The sequence below is a fragment of the Pyxicephalus adspersus genome, chromosome 2, assembly GCF_032062135.1.
Source record: "Pyxicephalus adspersus chromosome 2, UCB_Pads_2.0, whole genome shotgun sequence".
NCBI lineage: Eukaryota > Metazoa > Chordata > Amphibia > Anura > Pyxicephalidae > Pyxicephalus > Pyxicephalus adspersus.
In genome coordinates, this window is record NC_092859.1 from 25,823,138 (window position 1) to 25,841,664 (window position 18,527).

Here is an 18,527-nt window from a genome sequence, read left to right on the forward strand (position 1 = left end):
ACAGAGTTACATGTTAAATCTGAGTAAAAGCAAAAAAAAAAAATCAATTAATAAATATACATTGCTGCTAATGAATAAAATACCAGCAAGGACCTTTTGAAAAGAGAATCCACCAACCTCTTAGTGCTAGTGTCACACCAGAGTACTGTAGGTTAATTAACCCTGCGATTTCTTCATCCCTTTCTCCAGTGCTTTTGAAATCTCCTGCTCTCTCTCTCTGCTCCCTCCTTCCTCTTGGTATCCCTCCGTGTACCACGTGACCACACCCTCCGAAGAAGCCAATAGGGCTTACTTTCAGGGGAGGGCTTATATTTCACCCTTGCATGATTAGCATGCTAGGGCTTACTTTCGGGGTAGGTCTTATTTTCGGGGAAACATGTTACATTAATAGGAGGTCAGTAGGATGAATGCCTTTTACATTAATGGTTGGTGGGAAAAATGTCGCCCTTACAAAAAGCCAAAAATGTAATTGGTGTCACCTTAACTGACCTGAGAGGCACAAATTGCTCATGGGTCTGGAGGAACCCTAGTTATGAAAAACTGATATATAAGTCTGATTTAATAAAGTTCTCTATGTCAGGAGAAGATACACTTTTTACAGTGAAACTGGATGATCCAGCAAACCTGGAATGGAATTCTTAAAAGTAATTTGCTATTTGTTAGCAAATGTTTTCAATCTTGGACCAGACCCATACTGGGTTTGCTGGATCACTCAACTTCACTGATAAAAGTGTAACCTAAAAGCTTTAATAAATGTATTATATATATTAATATAATGTATCAGTAACATTACCAGTCCCAGCATCCATTGGGGTTGGACAGGTTGGATTTGGCTTGAGGGTAGAGGATAATGAAATTGTTCAGATCAGCGACTTGGTTGTATCCGGTGTTTCTGGCGTATTTATCACCGAGCTTCTCTCTGGAAACAAAAAACGCAACTTGATAAAAAAAATCATTCAGTGGGCACACAGATATACATTGTCTGCAACACTCTGCACTGCCCATGCACCACAGGCCGTGTACTACTACAATACTAATAGGGGGAGGCAATATGCGGTGTCTCTTCTCAAATAAATATATATATATATATATATATATATATATATTTATATATTGTATTTTTCTTCCAGGATTAGGATTTATGTATTTACCACTGACTCCCATCCTTTTCACCACGGAAATTTGTAACATGCAGCATGGTATATGAATGATTGCAGATCATATGGTAGGAGCACAGAATTCACCTTCACACAGCTCACAGATTTCACAGATGTATTTGAGTCTGAATGTAACCAAGACTTTGTTTTTCTTATAAATTAGAGTCAGGTTTTCTCGGTCCCTTTTTTCTGGTAAAACCAATAAACACAGGAGAATGCTGTACTTTGCATAGCTCACATGGTTTGAATTAGCCCTCCCATTGTGCACCTCATTCAGGGGTTTACAATGTTTTTCTTTTTTTTTTTAAGAATTGCACATAAAAAAGTAAAGAATAGAAAGTTCAAGAAGAAAACAAAACTTGTTTGAAGTGCCTCCTAAAAAATCAGCTCTCATTCCTTTCTTTTAGGATTAGTATTGAAGCTTCCTTACATTTCACTTTTTGCTTTATCTCCAGGACAGGATGTGGAAGGAAATTCCTTGTGAAAATTACTTTTACTATGCAGAGCCATAAACAGTTTTCATAAAGCTGCTTTACTACTATGCTGTAAATAGACCTAACAGAGCTGAGATCAGACTGGAGCTTAAATTACACGCATAGCTGAATGAGCCCAAAGAGAGACACCCTCCTCAATCTCATAGCAGGAATGTATCCCTGGGGATTTTCACCTTGTATAAGCTGTGAACAAGTGCCAAGGGAATTGCTGGGATTTCTCAACTTTTTGAATGTACAAAATTGTACAAAAAATGAAACAAAGATATAAATCATCTCTCTATAAACCTGTAAAGACATAACCTAGTGTGAATTCCTATATACAATATCTTACCTGGCCTGGAGACAGCCGTGGAATACAATGTGCAGTCTGCATCCTAAAAAAAAATCATAAGGGATTTACAAATCATAAAGATTAATCGTAGAGCTTTAAGGGAAAGGGGACTATATGGCATTTCATAAGAAGCTTGCACTCCTTTTACTAATTTATTGCCCTCCCAAATCTGTAACTAGTTCCCAACTAGGTGCCCTTTTATTCCAAAAAATAATTTTTGGCCTGAGATACTGGAAGAGGTTATTGTTATAACTGACTAATAATAATACATTTTTGTGCTCTATCATGTTATATGAACAGTTTTATGATATTTATCACTAGTAGTGTTGAATATCTCACTACTCGATCCTTTGGCTATTCAAGCAAACAGAACAATTTTGTTTGGACAATCGAACATCGAATTTGAACACAAGTCAATGGGGGGAAAATTCGGGTTATTTTTCGGGACTGTGTAGAGCTGACCCCTGCCAGCCAGGATTAGACTGAATCGACCAGGGGGACATTAGGCCAGAATGGACTACTGGCTAGGCAGTAACTGGCCTAAAGGCCGGAGTTTGCCTACCCCTGGTATAGAGCTTCTACAGCCTCCAAATACATTTAAAAAGACATGTCAAGATTCCCTCAGCTCTGCACAACACTGTACAAGGCAAGACAAAAATGAGGAAGGCGTACTTAACTTATATGACCTCTCAATGAAGAGGTTCAGTACTCTTGCGGTCACAGCTGATTGGAGGCACGTGCTGTGCACCCACGTGCTTCCAATGAGCTGTGACCGCAGGTTCCCTTGGTCCAGGTTCCCACAGTCCCTGGGCTGTATTTATGATAAGTACAGCCCAGGGACTGTGGGAACCTCATTTTAGGTGAGTTAGTTTGAAAATAGGAAAGTAATAAGTAAGTACACACAAATCACTAACATTTATTAAAGAATAAATTTCATTAAAGTCTGGATTATTTGCACTTATATTTTAAGCTTTCAGGGAACCAGTAAGGGGTAATATGTACCCCTGTACTTATTCCCCATGGTTGGACATTTGAGAGTCGTCTTTTTAAAGGGAACTTCTGGATTCTGGAATTCAGAGCGCCAAATTTGCGGCGTCGAATCCTGTGTTTTTCGGGTCGGATCTATATGAATTTGAACCATATTCAGGTCAAATATAAGGACAACCCGAATTCAAACACCAACACTAATCACTAGTCAAGAAAATAGACAAACTTCTGGTCTGACGGGGAGAGAATACATCACAATAAATAATCACACACAAGTACTTTCGAACACAGTGATTATTCAGATTTTTACAGACAACAATATTTATGTTAGCCTGCTGAGTGAATAAACTGATTCACTTACTTGCTCCACTCTGGCAGGAAGCGGGAACATAAATGTATCCAGCAGTGTCCATTCCATAAGTGGAAGCGGCGGCCAGTTTAAAATATTCTGACTGGTCAAACAGGATCAGCTAAAAGAGAGAGAGATGAGCATATTCCATGGTGAGAACAGTAAGATGGCTACTTATGCCCTGATATTAAAGGTTAAATTGTTTATTTTTAAATGGGGTGTTAGAATCTCTGCTCAGATTCTGTTGCTTTCTACTAGACAGTAAAAAAGGATCAACAGCACACTGATCAGCACACCTCTCTGACACGCTACCTCAACTCCTATTGGGTGCATTGCACACCCCTGACTGGCTCCTTTTGCTGCTTCTCCCTCTTCTTCTAAGCTTTGCTGTAGGAGTTGCAAGAAGCTAAAACCAAGTCGAACTTGGATACTTGCACTAATTGTTTCAAAAATACATTTATTGAAGGAAAAAAATTAAAGTACTAAATTAGGTTGTGTCTTTTATATCAGATTTCAAAACTCTAGCCGTAAACATTTTCCTTTTGTTTTGAGTAGAGTACTTTGATTGCTGTCTGTAGAGATTTTCCCACACTTCCTGTTCTGATGGTCAGATATTTATTGGGGAAACACAGAGGTAAAATACCTTAGTGTGCAGTGTAAATTATATTCACACAACTTTCATCCACTATTCATATAATTACAGTTGGGTGTACTGCCACTAGATGGCGTCATGAACCCATAGATTGTAATTGTAGTTCCCTGAATGTACTGCCAATAGAAGGGAGCCAAAAAGATTATTAGAGACCTGCACAAAATATTTACTCCATCTGTATATGGGATACAATCTAACTGAGGGTATAAAAATGCTGTGAACATATAAAACTTTAGATACTGGAAAAATGATATATATAGAAAAGGAATATTTTTAATTTACTTACCTGTCCAGTTAGAGCTGCTCCGGGTGTTGGTTTCTATAAAACAAAGAGTTGTGTAAATCATTTATATTTTTATAAACCCTAACAATGGACATCGCTAATTCATTACTTATTGGTCTGGTAATAATACCATTTAGAATGTTTTGTTATATCTAAATGTGCGAAGTCTTTTTACCATTTACTACAACCCTTCTGCAATGCAAAAGTCCCCATTTGCCCAATAATATTATCAGGTTATAATATTTCCTTTACCAGGCCCTGCCTATGCTGACCCCTGAAAGCCTCATTCCATACAAAGGACATTTAAGTTTTGCATGGTCAGAGCAAATTCCTGAATGATTGATGTTAGAAAACAGATTACAACATAAGCCACACATTGACTGAATGTGAATTATGACGCTGTGCAATATATTTCGTCAATTAGTTAAAGTTATTGACCAATAATTGATGGATATTGGCAGATTGTGAAATGAAACAATTTCATTAAACCATAGTAATAGAAATCAATGATCAAACAAGTGGATGGAGCATTGTGGGCATCATAAAAGATCAATTTGTGGTGCTGATCATAATATCAATAAAACATAAAATTAGGATGAAATCACATAACATAACCCTGGTGTACAGATCCATTGAATGCAGGAGAATGGCAGCTTTAAGATGCAGCACGGGATGGCAGCAGTGATTTGATTGAAATAAAGGCAGATGCTTATAACATAGAGTTTTATCAAAGTGGAGTTTTCTTCCACTATAAGAGATCAGAAAACTGATCAATGGAATCCGATCACGTTTCCATGTGCAGATGATGATCAATTCCTTATAGCACTGGAGTCTCATCTCACCTGGAGTCCCCCATAGATGTGGTTCAAAGCCTCGTAGGCACCATTGTAATTGCAGTTGTTGATGTATTCCAGGTTGGTGGTCCCGCAGGCCCCTCCGTAAAAGTCAGTAGGCTGTAAATAGAAGAATTGTTATTTCACCGTACGGTAATCAATAGATAACTATCAGATGTCATTGGTAAATATTAGAGGCCTGCTCACCATGCCGTGCTCTGCTGGTACATCATAGACGGTCTTAATGTTTGCGGGATTTGTGTATTTTAGGTAATATTCCTCCTGTTTCTTCACCACTCCTGCAACGCACAGAATAATACATAGAGATGTGTGAATGAAGAACAGGGGTGTCAAACTCAAATACACAGAGGGCCAAAATTAAAAACTTAGACAAAGTCACGAGCCAAACTTGAAATTTATTAAAAAAATCTAGGAAGTTTTTCCTTCTCATTAGATATAAAACCTTTTCATATGGAAACAAAGAGGTTTTTCTTAACATTCAATCTGGAACAAGCTTCAAATAGATGAATAGCACCGCTACTAGAATTCGAAAACAGTCCAATGCGGGGCTTAATGTTATGAGTGGCTGGAACTTCCTTTTCACTGAAATAGCACCACTACTACAATCCCTGCATCTATAAAACATAAAAATCTAATGCGGGGCCATGCATAGGCAGAGAGGCCGCTGGTCTATAGACGCGAGTGATGCCGGGAATGGTAGTAGCATTTCAATGCAGCGGCGGGCCAGCTGCAATTCATATTTAGAACTCCTTTGTGGGTCAAAAAAAGGATGTACTGGGCCAGATTTGTCCCGCGGGCCAAAGATTAACACCCCTGATGTAGAGTCATAATTCCACCTATCTAGGGTGCAGCAACAATGTAGTCAAAAATTATTAATTTACTAAAAACAAGTAATTTCCAGATTTTCCAAAGAATAGAATATTCTAACAGGCAGCACAGTGGCAAGGGTCCTGGGTTATAATCTTGGAGAATGTGTTATCTACATAAAGTTTGCATGTTCTCCCAATGGGCCTGATTTATTAAAGCTCTTCAGCAAACCTAGAATAGATTTCTTCAAAGTAATTTGCTATTTGCTGATTGTATGCCGTGAAATCAAGAAATCCTGGACCACATACATGTCAGGTTTTCTGGATCACCCAGCGTCACTGATAAAAGTATATTCTTTCTAGTCTTGGAGAGCTTTATTTAATCCAGGCCCTATGTTTGAGTGCGATTCCTTGGATATCCTAAAAGTATACAGATAGGCTGATTGTTCTAGGACAATGTTAAGGACGGTTACAGACATGTTACCAACTATGGGCCCTTCACAGAACTGTGTATGTGTTGGTTCTGTATAAAGGTATGACTGACAAAAGAGACATGCAATGGTGGATGGCTGTTTTTTAGCTCTGCACCACCGTATGTTGTATGTGCCATGTAGTGCAGGGCTTGACTCTGAGGGACTGTGAGCCTGGTTTAAGCTCTCCATGGCTCAAGAGGATACACTTTCATCAGTGAAGCTGTGTGATCATTTGACTTTTAGGAAATCCATTCCAGGTTTGCTGAATCACTCAGCTTCACTGATAAAATGTATCCTCTCCTGTCTTGGGAAGCTTAAATCAGGCCCTGTGTGCGATGGTACTACATACAGATCCAGCCACCAAGGACAATGTAACTCCTGTGCATGTACATGAGTATTGCTGTGCTATCAGAAAATCTCCATGGAGTTATCAGTAAAGATGGCAGCACCCTAGGACATGGTAATGAAAGGATCTTGGACCTGTTATCACTGCAGGGTGGCTGCAAACAGGTAAGTCTGTGTGTTGATTATGGCAGATTCTCACCCACACCAACAATTCCAGTTCTGCCTTACCTGTCAGATCCTATGTGCGGGCCCCACAGGTAACAGCCAAACCAAAGGTTAAAAGAGACCAACACTGTCCAGCCCATCTGTCTTTATTTGGTGATCGATTTGCATTTATATTGTATAGTGTAAATGAAGTGCCCTTCAGACCTATATATATGATATATGTGTTCACTTTAATGGGTTCCATAACTATACTGGGCAATGCAAACTTTATGGCTCTTATCAAGACAAGAAGAGAAGGGAAACATTCCAATAAGAACATCTGTTCGAGTGACAACTGTGTACGAGAGGATTATCTCTATATCAGAGAGGTTTGCTCTCTTTGGAATGTGAAACAAGGAGACATTTCCCCAACAGAACACATACAGTCAGAAAAAAAACTGAAACATGTTTTAAACAATGCAAACTATTCCCAATAATTATAATACACATTTTTGGTTTTGAATAGACTTTGATAACTTTTTGAACAATATCTTTATAATTTCTGTAAGCTTACCAGGAACCACCACAGAGTCCCGAGTTCCAGAAAAGATAAAGACTTTATCATTGGCGAGGTTTGACACAGGATCGATGAGGGCGCTGGTCACATAACTCTGAGTCTTGGAAACAAGAGAATCCACATTGATACTTGCAGGAAATTTCATGCAGGCGTTGGTAGCGGTGATCATACTTCCAGATGCGCAGTAATAAGGTCCTGAGATTTAATGAGAAGAGAATGAACTACTGCAGCAAAGAGGTAAAAATTGCAGCAAAATGTTTCTGGTTTTGTGCAGAGTAATTTAAAAAAATGTCCTGTCATCTTATGAATTTGTTGTTCATCAATCCTTTCTCAAAGTTTTCTAACATTCCATTTCTTCAAGGTCCTAAAATAAGCATGGTATAGGGACCATGTCACCTGTCTGTTTATGTCAACATTAATCCTTCTATAACCTTATTTGAGAATTGAATATATTTTGTGGATATTATTTACGTACAAAATCCTAATTTCTATAGACACCCAAAAGCTGTAAAACTGCTGACAGGTACCACAATATTGAATGTAATATAATCCCCAGCAGATCCAGAACAACATTGTATAGTATTCCCCTCCACTCCTTCCCCAGTAGATACATTACACACTAAAAGTCAATAGAAAAAAATAATTATGCATAATATTATAACAAACACCCAAAAAGCATGTAAAATGTTTGATTTGTGTTTCTGTGCCTTTACTTGCTATAGTTTAAGTTGGTGAAAGGGTCTCTTTAATCTAAAAATATTTGAAATTATTTTTGAAATTCTAAACCAGGTAAAGCTCGTTTGAGATTTTAGTGATTGGGGTTGCTGTCTACTTTAAATGCATGAAATAATTTATAAAACTGATTTTTTACATTTTGGGGGTGAAGAAATAAATATTTCTCCATTTTCCAAGTAACTAAATAATTCTTTTTATTTTCAGGCAACTGAAAAAATGAATTATTCAATGAATCAAAAAAAGGAATTTCTACGAAATCTTATATTTTGAGAGACATTGAAAACATACCTCCAGCAAAGAGAGCAGCTCCAATGATCTTCTTAGACTGAGCAACATGAAACTGGTTGGCCATGTATGATCCAGAAGATAATCCAGACACGGAGATTTCTGGATCCAAATTGTAGGAGCCTGCAAAGATTAAATGGTTTGGATACATAAAATTTGTGACAAAAATTAAAGGAAACTTTTGAGTTCAATCACAACACTAACATCATTATTGTATAATGATATTCATATATTATACAATTATATCCCAAACACATGATTAATAGATTGGCATAGGCTATGACTGCAGGTTATCATTACTCTCCAATCGTACAATTTCTCTCTTCCTCCCATAGCTAATTTTATGGCCACCTTGGACTTTTGGGTGGTCCCACCCACCTCAAAGTGTACCCTCTCCTCATTTAAAATAAAAAAGAGGGAAAATATGTCAACGTTGAAGTAGCTGAAAAAGTGTTCAGACCTTTGAACCCAGAGATCTCAGGGGGATTCTCTAATAATGGAGACCCTAAGGTAGGCTGACTCTTTAAGTTCTACCAAAATCTAGGATATAAGGTAAGTTTTTTATATATCACTTATATGTAAAAATGTATATGTATGTATATCACTTTCTGAAGGACTAAACACATTCACTGTGTTACATGATATAAACAATATCCTAATAATATTATCTTACCAAGACGTGTCTGTCCATGGACAAAGCCAACTAAGGCTAGTAAGAGAAGGTAAGCCGTCATTTTCACACTTTCAATGTATGAGGAGAATGTCCTGTCTCACTAGAGAAACCTGGGTATATATATTGTGGTAAAAACAAGTTTTAATCTTGAATTGATAAGATATTTTCAAGCCTTGTGAAAAAACATCTGCTATACAGCCATGACATTAGATAAATAAGGCAAGATTTAGCAAAGTACACAGAAAGCCGCACTCTCATTAGTCTGCATGGCAGGTGTGTCAAACATTGCAGCTGAGAGTGGAGCAATCATAAAATTACTTTTTAATGAAGATTCTCATCTTTCCAATGTGACAATGAAACTAGAAGCTCTGGTTAACCTGATTAATAGGTGTGTTTAATACCAATTTATAAAACTCTCCGTATTAGTAGATAAGAAGTGATACAAAACTCCACAAAGTTGCAAATCATAAACATATTTTACATTGCACTATTTTTGGAACATTTGGGTTTATTTGGTGTGCATTGCAGTTCCATTTAATGTATTTCATCCTTAAGTTTCTACCTTTGCTATTTGAAAAAGAAAGAGATAAACATATAAATTATTATAAAGAAAATAAATAATTTTGCTGCAAAAGTGGCCCAAATATACTTTGAAACTTTGTGATATAGAAGAGGGTGTCTTTTCCCTAATATCCTTTGACCTGTTTTTTCCCTAATTATGATTAGATCCTGACCGGAGGTAACTTCATAGTCTTGAGCCTAAATAAATCTTGAGACATATATTTATCAGTGACTAGTGGCAAAATATAACTTTCATCCTGATTTAAGCTACAAATGAACCCAGCCCTTGGTTAGATAACCATCTGGAAATAATCCTTGAATAGTTTTTTCAAATCAACAGAAAAGAGATAATTGTACTTAGAAAACTTTCCTGTTAACAGTGACAGACCAAATGGCAAAATAAAAAAAAATTCCATTTGGTCTAGATTAATTGAAAACTTAAGACCTTTGCAATAATTTAAATTGTGCATCTAAAATCCTAATTATCATTTTAGGATAATACTTGCAGTTCTAGTGTATTATTCTCATATATACCAAATATATTGGACTGTAGGCCAAATTACCCGTCCTAGATGCAGATATATCTACTCTGTTCCAACAGGTAAGGAAGTTGACAATCATGCACAATTAAAGTGCCTCGATTTTCATCATAGCTTGTGAAACAAAATGTGTGCATGCTAAATTTTTATTTTTTGTTTTAAACAGATTAGGGAAAGGATATACCTTTTCCAGGTTTTTGTTAATGTCCTTGCTGGGGAGATTTGTCACTCATTATTTGTACTGGTCACCATTATCATCAGAACAGAAAGTGTTACCCAGAATTTACAGTTGTCATTAAAACATAAATAAATTGAAAATCTTCCTATTGAGACAATTGTTCCAGTAACAGAACAAGGATGTTCCAGTAACAGAACAGAGAGAGGAATTTCACCTCACTTAAAAATACAAACTATCTACTAGAGGCTTTAACTATCCCTTGCTCTATTAAAATAAAATAAAAAGTTTTGGTCAGAGTTGAGCTTTAAAGACCTGTTGATAATTTTGTCATAATACTGATCAAAATTTCATAAGCACTATAAAATTAAAACATTAAATACTATATATTATTTTTAATTAGTGCAATTAAACTATATATATATATATATATATATATATATATATATATATATATAAATTTCATTTTTTCCATTTAGGAAAAAGTAATAGTAAAAAGCAAATGGAAAATAAAAATGGTAAATACACATGCAGGTTTAATTTTGGAATCTTTGTTGCAATTTCTAGAGATTTTCCTTCATTTCATGTCCTGTAGACACAACAGGATATCAGAAAGTAGTGAGAAATCCCTTCATGAATGTCCTTGTTGGAAGTTCTCACCTCAAATCAAAGTTTTGGATTTTCCATCACCTTTTTTCCAGGACAAATAGAAGAGGCGATCATCCTTCTCATCTCTATACATGTATGCATGGATTACCTCCAGATGCTCCACCCATCTACAGCCACAAATACTAGCAAGGTTATTGGATAACAGAAAGCCTACAATCTAGAGGAAGCCATTGGTTCCCGCTGACAATAATCATCCGTTTTGTTTTTGGATTGTGTTATGAAAGGGAATGCATAATATTGGATCTTTGGTACACAACAGATTTGTATAAAAGGAGGGAGCTCTGTAATAATATACATCATTTTCAAAATACCAGCAATTTAATTACCTAAATTTGACTTGATATCAGAATATTTTATACATTTGTATTTTCTTGTGTCTATCTTATTTTTAATTACTTTTATATTCCAGTTATCTGGTGTGAATGATATGTATGTGTACAAATAACTAACAGGTGAGTCCATATACATAGGATAAGAGTGTATGTTTAGCTACATACAATAAATCTTATCTGGCAGCCTTGACATTCCCATTAATATACTGCCAAGCAAACAAAAAGGTAAACTTATAATTCCCAATCTCCAAATTCCGAAGGCCAATTGACGGCTCCATAACAAGTGTGGAATAGTTGAAAAGTAACATTTATTTTTCATGTGGTGGGGGCATAACTGGGGTCTGGACCATTATAACCAATCAGAATTTATGTTTCTTTATGGAATGGATCTAATGGAAAGATAAAACTTAATTGTTGTATAAAAGACAAGGACAGTTTTTCTTTGCTAAAACTTTTACTTTTTTAAGATTTATGGATCTTGTCAAATAAAATGTATTCACTGTATATAAACTCACAAGCCACCTTATTAGCAAGCACTGGGTTTGACCCATTTTTCCTTTAGAAATATCATAACTCTCTATTGGATAGAAACCTGGTGAATGTGTAGGCAATTTGAGTCCAGTGTTCACGAAACCAGTTTAAAATCATTTAATCTTTACTCAGAAGATGGGTACACTGAGGTCATAAATGGATGAACATGGTCAGCAACAATACTAGGGTGGGCTGTAGTATTTAAACCGGCTTTATTGTTACTAAGTGTATCTGAGTGTGCCAAGAAAATATCCCCATCACAACCACCACCAGCCTAAACCATTGATGAAACGTAGGATGATCCCTGCTTTTATGTTGTTGATGCCAAATTTTGACCCTACACAGTGTGGTCTCTTATTGCTGTAGCCCATCTATTTCAATGTTCAATATGTTGTGCATTCAGAGATTTTCTTCTGCATCCCTCATTAGTAATTAGTGATTATTTGAGTAATTGTTGCATTTCTATCAGCTTGAGCCAGTCTGGACATTCTCCTCTGATTCAAGACATTTTCACCTAACTATGCACGCTAAATGTTTTCCCGTTTTGGACCATTTTCTATAAACCCCACTGATAGTTCTGCACTCAAATACTCAGACCCGACTATCACACATTTTACATTATCTAAAAGGGTAACTAACCCTCCAGATCTGTCCTGGAATTTTTATTAGTCCAGGTGGGAACAATCTTCTTCCGTCTGGCTAGGTCACCTGATCTCGCACTGTACAGGCACAAAGTCTGGTGACGTATCCAGGGAGGTGTCAGTGGGAGATTTTGACAATCAGGGGGATATGATGATGAGTTCTGTTTTATTCAGGTTGAGTTTCAAGAATCAGTCAGACATTCATAATGAGAGGACTGACAGGCAGCATGAGACCTTATCCAGGACTGAGGGAGACAGGTCAGGGGTGGACAGATAGATTTAATGTGATCACCTTAATTGGCAGATTCACGACCCCTATTGCTCATTATTATCAAGGCAGGAATCCGGCTGGCAGTGAGGGGCGAGTGTACGAGCGCACTCGACTCCAGACCGTGGGAAACCGGCTCGCTGGAAGCGCGAAAGTACGCGCATCCAGCGAGCACGGATTTCATTGATGATTCAGGGCCAATAAATCATGTGGTGTGAAAACTGCTGCTTCTTATGTCGCCTCCTGGTGGCACTGTGTTGCATGTTTTTCATGTGCTCCCACAGGCAACCACTAGGGGGTTGCTTGCTGTCAATTCACAGGGTCGGATATATATGTTCTCCAAATGTCCATACAGATCAAACTGTACAAATAGGTAAACTCCAATGCACAACGACATGTTATCCTGGCCAATCAGGACGCCAGAAATCTAGTCTGCTGCAAGTGGAAGGTCAGGCTCCAACTGCTTACCATACATGCCTTTGCATGCACCTGGCTCCCTTGCTGGCTATCCCAAACCCAATAAATACACTTGGATCCTTTGTTAGTTAGTCCAGGGCCTTTGGTATGATTTTTCAATGATGGAACAATGATGGCGGCCGAATTGACTGAGCCGTGCTATACCTGTCAGTGACAGGCATCCAAATCAAATTTCAGATTGCTCAAATCTAGGGTCGCAATAGCTTTGTTCAAAACCAACTCTATTCGGAACTATATAATCACCATTAGATGGAAATTTTATACATGGGAGGAGGGCCAGAAAGTTTACATGTACCACCCAGTGCCAGAATAGAAGTCAAAAGGTAAATACAATGAACAAAATACATATGGTGGGATGGGAGCCTCCAGGGTGGAGAAGGAGAACTGGAGAGAGATGGGGGCAGAATTGTAATTTATTAGTACTCCCCCATTGCTGCCGATAACCTGATCTGAGGTTACACAGGCCTAAACACTATCCCCTACCTAAAACTAATTTAGCTCATGGGCCTTAATCACTTTACTTTAGGATGTATTGGCTATCAGGCGAGCTTTTCATTTTGTCCACAACAGACATTTAAGTACACGCACATTTAATTTAGGTAAACAAAAAGACTTAAAAACTTTTTTTTATCAATGTTTAATAAAATTACTGTACAAGAAATTTGACAAATATTTGAAAACTTTCCATTTCAACAAAACTGTATCTGGCCCAAAAAGCTCGCTACATGAACCTTTATTTTCCTGAATACCCCGGGAACCTCTAAACTTTAAGTTCTTAGCATGTGAATATTGAAGCTCTGAAGTTGTATCTAATATAAATCCCCCTGCAATATAAACCTATTTGTTAATCTGTAAAGTTTATTGCATCGGATTGAGGAGAGAGGTATGGGGGCTAAGCTTTAACCTCAGAGCTAGAGAAAGAATTTGTATTTTGAGTTCCTGAGTTCAGGGGCTTTGGGATATTCAGGTGAATAAATATGGGTACACACAGAGTCACTTTAAGTAGCTTGAAATCTAATAGGCAGATTTATTTAAGTACAATTTACATTCAAAATATTTACAAGAAAATTCAGTCTGTTGTCCAGTAGTGTAATGTGGTTTCTACAATATGACTACATTTTGGTTTTCTCTGACAACTGTCTCCAGCTACTGACACCCCCAACTCTTTCATCACTTTGTCTGACTATACAGGTAATCACATTTACTGGTAGAGAGCCAGATGCATAATGGAGGCAAATGTAGGGTTACAATAATCTCCATGTAGACCCTATATGTGTATGTGCAGAAAGTTAGAAGACTCATAATGGCATATTCACCTGGAATTTTGTATATGGTGTTTTGCGGTGATATGTTGGTGAAGTACTGGACCCTAGTCCAGGTGGGATTTTTAGTCCATAATGATACATGCAGTTGATCCCAAGAAGGTATTCATTAGAACAACAAAATATCCAATATACTGAGGAGAAAGCTATATACACTGGGGGATTGGAGAAGTGGAGTGGGTTGGCTATTGTTTCCACTATTAAAATTAACTAAATATAACAAGACTGTTAGCAAAATATTTGGTATTCTCCAGGTACACAGCTGGCATAGCTTTGGGGAGCTTCAGTTCCAAGGGTCAGAGGGTCTGGTTTTAGGAGCTGAGAAGCGGGAATATGAAAAAAAAATATCTCCCTGTAATCTTTTTTCAGCTTTTCTTTCATTTTTTTAAACTGAAGATATATTAGAACTTCTGTATTACTGTCTGTTTTATCAATCGGGATTTGCCCTCACTTCTTGTCCCAGTGACACTAAGATGTGACAGGTGATGTCAAACAGAACAGGTGAGTGAGAGAAAAACCAACAATAACAAATAAATAAGAACCTGGTAGAAGGTCTAAACCTCCCATATTCTCTTCACTGTAAGAATGTGGTGATTACTACAATTTATAAGTAAATAAGTAAAATGAAGTATAATAAAATGAAAGGTGCTTTACCAGTCTTGAGGCTTAAGGATAGAAGATAATGAAATTATTTAGATCGGCCACCTGGTCGTAACCAGCGTATCTGGCAAACCTATCACCAACCTTCTCCCTGAAATACAACAAAGTGTTAATTGTGGAAACGATGATTGTGGAAAAAGAGTGTTTCCCCAAAAAAAGTGTGATCTCCACCAGTGGACCAGAAGGGCCCCCATCCATCCACAGCTTTCTGACCTTCATCTCTCTGTGAAGAGGGAAGGATTGTACCCACAGCACAGCATTCAGATGAAGTACATGTGCTATGAATTAAACACCAGAATGGGGAGGGTAAGAGCATAGAGGAGAGTATTACCTGCTCTGGAGACATCCATGGAATGCAATATGGAGCCTGCATCCTAGAATATAATTTTAAAAAATGTCATGGTGTCTTATGTAAAATCAAATATTAAACAAATGTATTATTATGATGTGTCTACAAGCCCTTAGTTACTTACTTGCTCCACTTGCACATGCTGAAGGAACATAGATGTATTCTGCAGTGTCCATGCCGTAAGTGAAAACAGGGGTCAAGTTGAAAAACTTGGAATGATCAAACAGGAACAGCTGGGAATATGAGATATAATGAATTTAGTTGAAAGATTTGCACTTCCAGGACAAAGACACACTGATACTGAAGGTCTAAGAAAAAGGACATTCTGACACAAGAGGTCTCGAATCACAGGAGGTTTCAGCACAATAATACCTTCCCAGGACAATTAGGCTGATTTATCATCTCTTTAGTGTGATTGCATTTTTAGCCTGTTTCCACTAGGCCATATTTACCTGGTAATTGTATGACAACACATGTGATATATACCAACTCTGACACCAAAGTCCCCGATAGATTGCAAAATGATAGCAAGATCCCAAAACAAATCTTCCTTGACAATAAATATTGCACCTAATGAGCCTGTTGGTGACAGGATTGAATGCAGTTCTAATACTGAGTTAACTCATGGGTGCAGTCATTTTGAATAACGACCAACAGCATTCAAAGCTTTCGACTAACATTGGATGTATTAAAGAGAACTTGTCATTTTTCATATTCAGGACAAAGTCGGGAGGAGTCTGCCTAAAGCCCCCCACATGGCCATATTTTACTTCATATACCATCATCCCATAACACTTTCTTCTCTGAAAGCTATGGAATGCTCAGGTCTTGCAGCGAATTACTAGGCCCGAGCAGAGTCACAGTTCTGACAGTATTCTGCACCAAAACCTGTATTTTGCAAAAGCTGTGAAGGATAAAAAAACAGTATCAATGTTCTGTGAGTTATGTGGCAAGTATGAATCGGTCAGAGCATAGGCTTTAAACAGATGTTCTCACTTTATGCTCAATGGGTAACATGACAGGGTCTCTTTAACTGCATATGTTATATTTGTGTGATCTGTTTTGTGATAATAGGTCCAAAGACTCCACAGTTCATTACTTGTTGTAAACATTTGTGTATTGCTTTGTCACAAGCTTTACCTGTCCAGACTGTCCTGTACTACTGCTGGGTCTCTGTAAAGAAGAACAACACTGACATCAGTCCCTGAAACCATTTCTGACGCTCAATAATACAGCCAGTAGCTCTCAACTCACCTGCAGTCCACCATAAAGGTGATTTAGAGCTTCATAAGCTCTGTTGTAGTTGCAGTTATTAATGTCATTACTCCATAGCTGTCAGTGGGCTGAAAAAAAATCAACATAGTTGCTAACTATGGAGATCTACATTTTCTAGATATTTACCATTCTCAGAACAAATATACCTGCTGCACGGAAAATTATTTCCCTTCATAATAAAGATTTATCTTCATAAGCTAGCTATTTATTGGTGGTACATCAATTGTACAATTAGTAGTGGTAGATTTGATTGTACATCAAATAATTGTAGTCAATCTGATTGATCAGATATATAGCTCAAAAACCAAATTTAGGGAAAACTGCATAGTGTATACAGGAAGGTGTCATCAGGATTTCCCTTTCCTCAGCCAATCACAAAGCACTAGAGGTGAATGGGGAGCCTTGTCCTCATTTAAACCCTAGTGCCCGGGATCCCTCACTGTAAGGAGTCCCGGAGCTGTGCTCATGTTATGAATGCAGCCGTGGGAATTATCCTGTCATTGTGGGATAACCTTTAAAACAAGATTTAAAATGCTTGTAAAAGTGCATAAAAACGCATATAAACATGGTAGGAATGTTTACATGCGTTTTTAAAACTGTCCGTATAGAGCGCTGCCATATCAAGATGTAGGTATGCTGCATTAGGGCAGGCACAGACCTGTCAGCAATCCTGCACAGCTACTGGTGGCTGGCACATTGGCACTACTTGGTGCTTGTACTGCAGCTCTGTTCCTAAACTTTATTCCCACTACCATTCACTTTCTTTTAGGCTGTTACAGGTAGATGGTGCATGTAGTATAGGTAGTCTCTGGGTTACACACGAAATAGGGACTGTAGGTTTGTTCTTAAGTTGGATTTATATGTAAGTCGGAACAGGTACATTATTTTAATAAATGCACTTAGGGCAGATGTCTGTCTCAACATAATATTAGGCAGCGTGGTGTCATTTATTATAAAAAATCCTCACTGTAAGCTAATCACAACGTGAAAAAAACAACTTTATGGTGCCTAGACATTCATTAACTTTTGGAGCAAGCTGTGCTTTGATATGCAAAAAGAAACAACTGCAGAGTTTTTCTTGCTTATTAAATAGCTACAAGAACTTGCAGAAGAGCTCAGTCTCAGCTGTGTTTAGCAAAAGATTTCTTATGCAAACTGCCCCCACTCCAAGCCTCTGTCCTGCACACCAGGGAAGCCTTGGTCATATCCAGGAGTCGTCTGTATGTTGGATGTACTTAACCCAGGGACTACCCGTATCTACCCCAAGGCAAAATGAAGCCGTAACCACACTGCAAACTAATCAGCAGTCTGAACATGCTAAGGTTTAGGTGTTTTTTGCAAGTCGTTTTACAGGCTAAAATGAAATGTTCTGATGAAAATGAATAGTTATTGTCCACATGCAAGGACATTTAATCACCCCAGCAATCTCCCTGACTTGAATGGGAACCACTTGTCACCACTATGCAGGATTTTAAGATTTCTAAATATTTATTTTTTTATCAATTAAAAAAATTAACCTTTAGTTTAAGTTTAAATATTTCATAAAAAACTAAGTTTCAATAAAAAAAATACAGTTAAAAGAA

At 37.5% G+C, this 18,527-nt stretch overlaps 1 protein-coding gene across 1 annotated transcript; it reads right to left on the reverse strand.

The window, feature by feature from the left end:
* Nucleotides 1-789: 789 nt before the first annotated feature.
* On the reverse strand, nt 790-9,206 carry LOC140322375 (poly(3-hydroxybutyrate) depolymerase-like). The gene is made up of 9 exons (XM_072398947.1): nt 9,146-9,206; nt 8,476-8,595; nt 7,450-7,647; nt 5,294-5,385; nt 5,096-5,206; nt 4,257-4,289; nt 3,331-3,439; nt 1,983-2,025; nt 790-919 (listed from the first exon to the last, which is right to left on the reverse strand). The coding sequence occupies exons 1-9, from the start codon at nt 9,204-9,206 to the stop codon at nt 790-792; spliced, it is 897 nt and encodes a 298-aa protein (XP_072255048.1).
* Between the last annotated feature and the right edge of the window lie 9,321 nt (nt 9,207-18,527).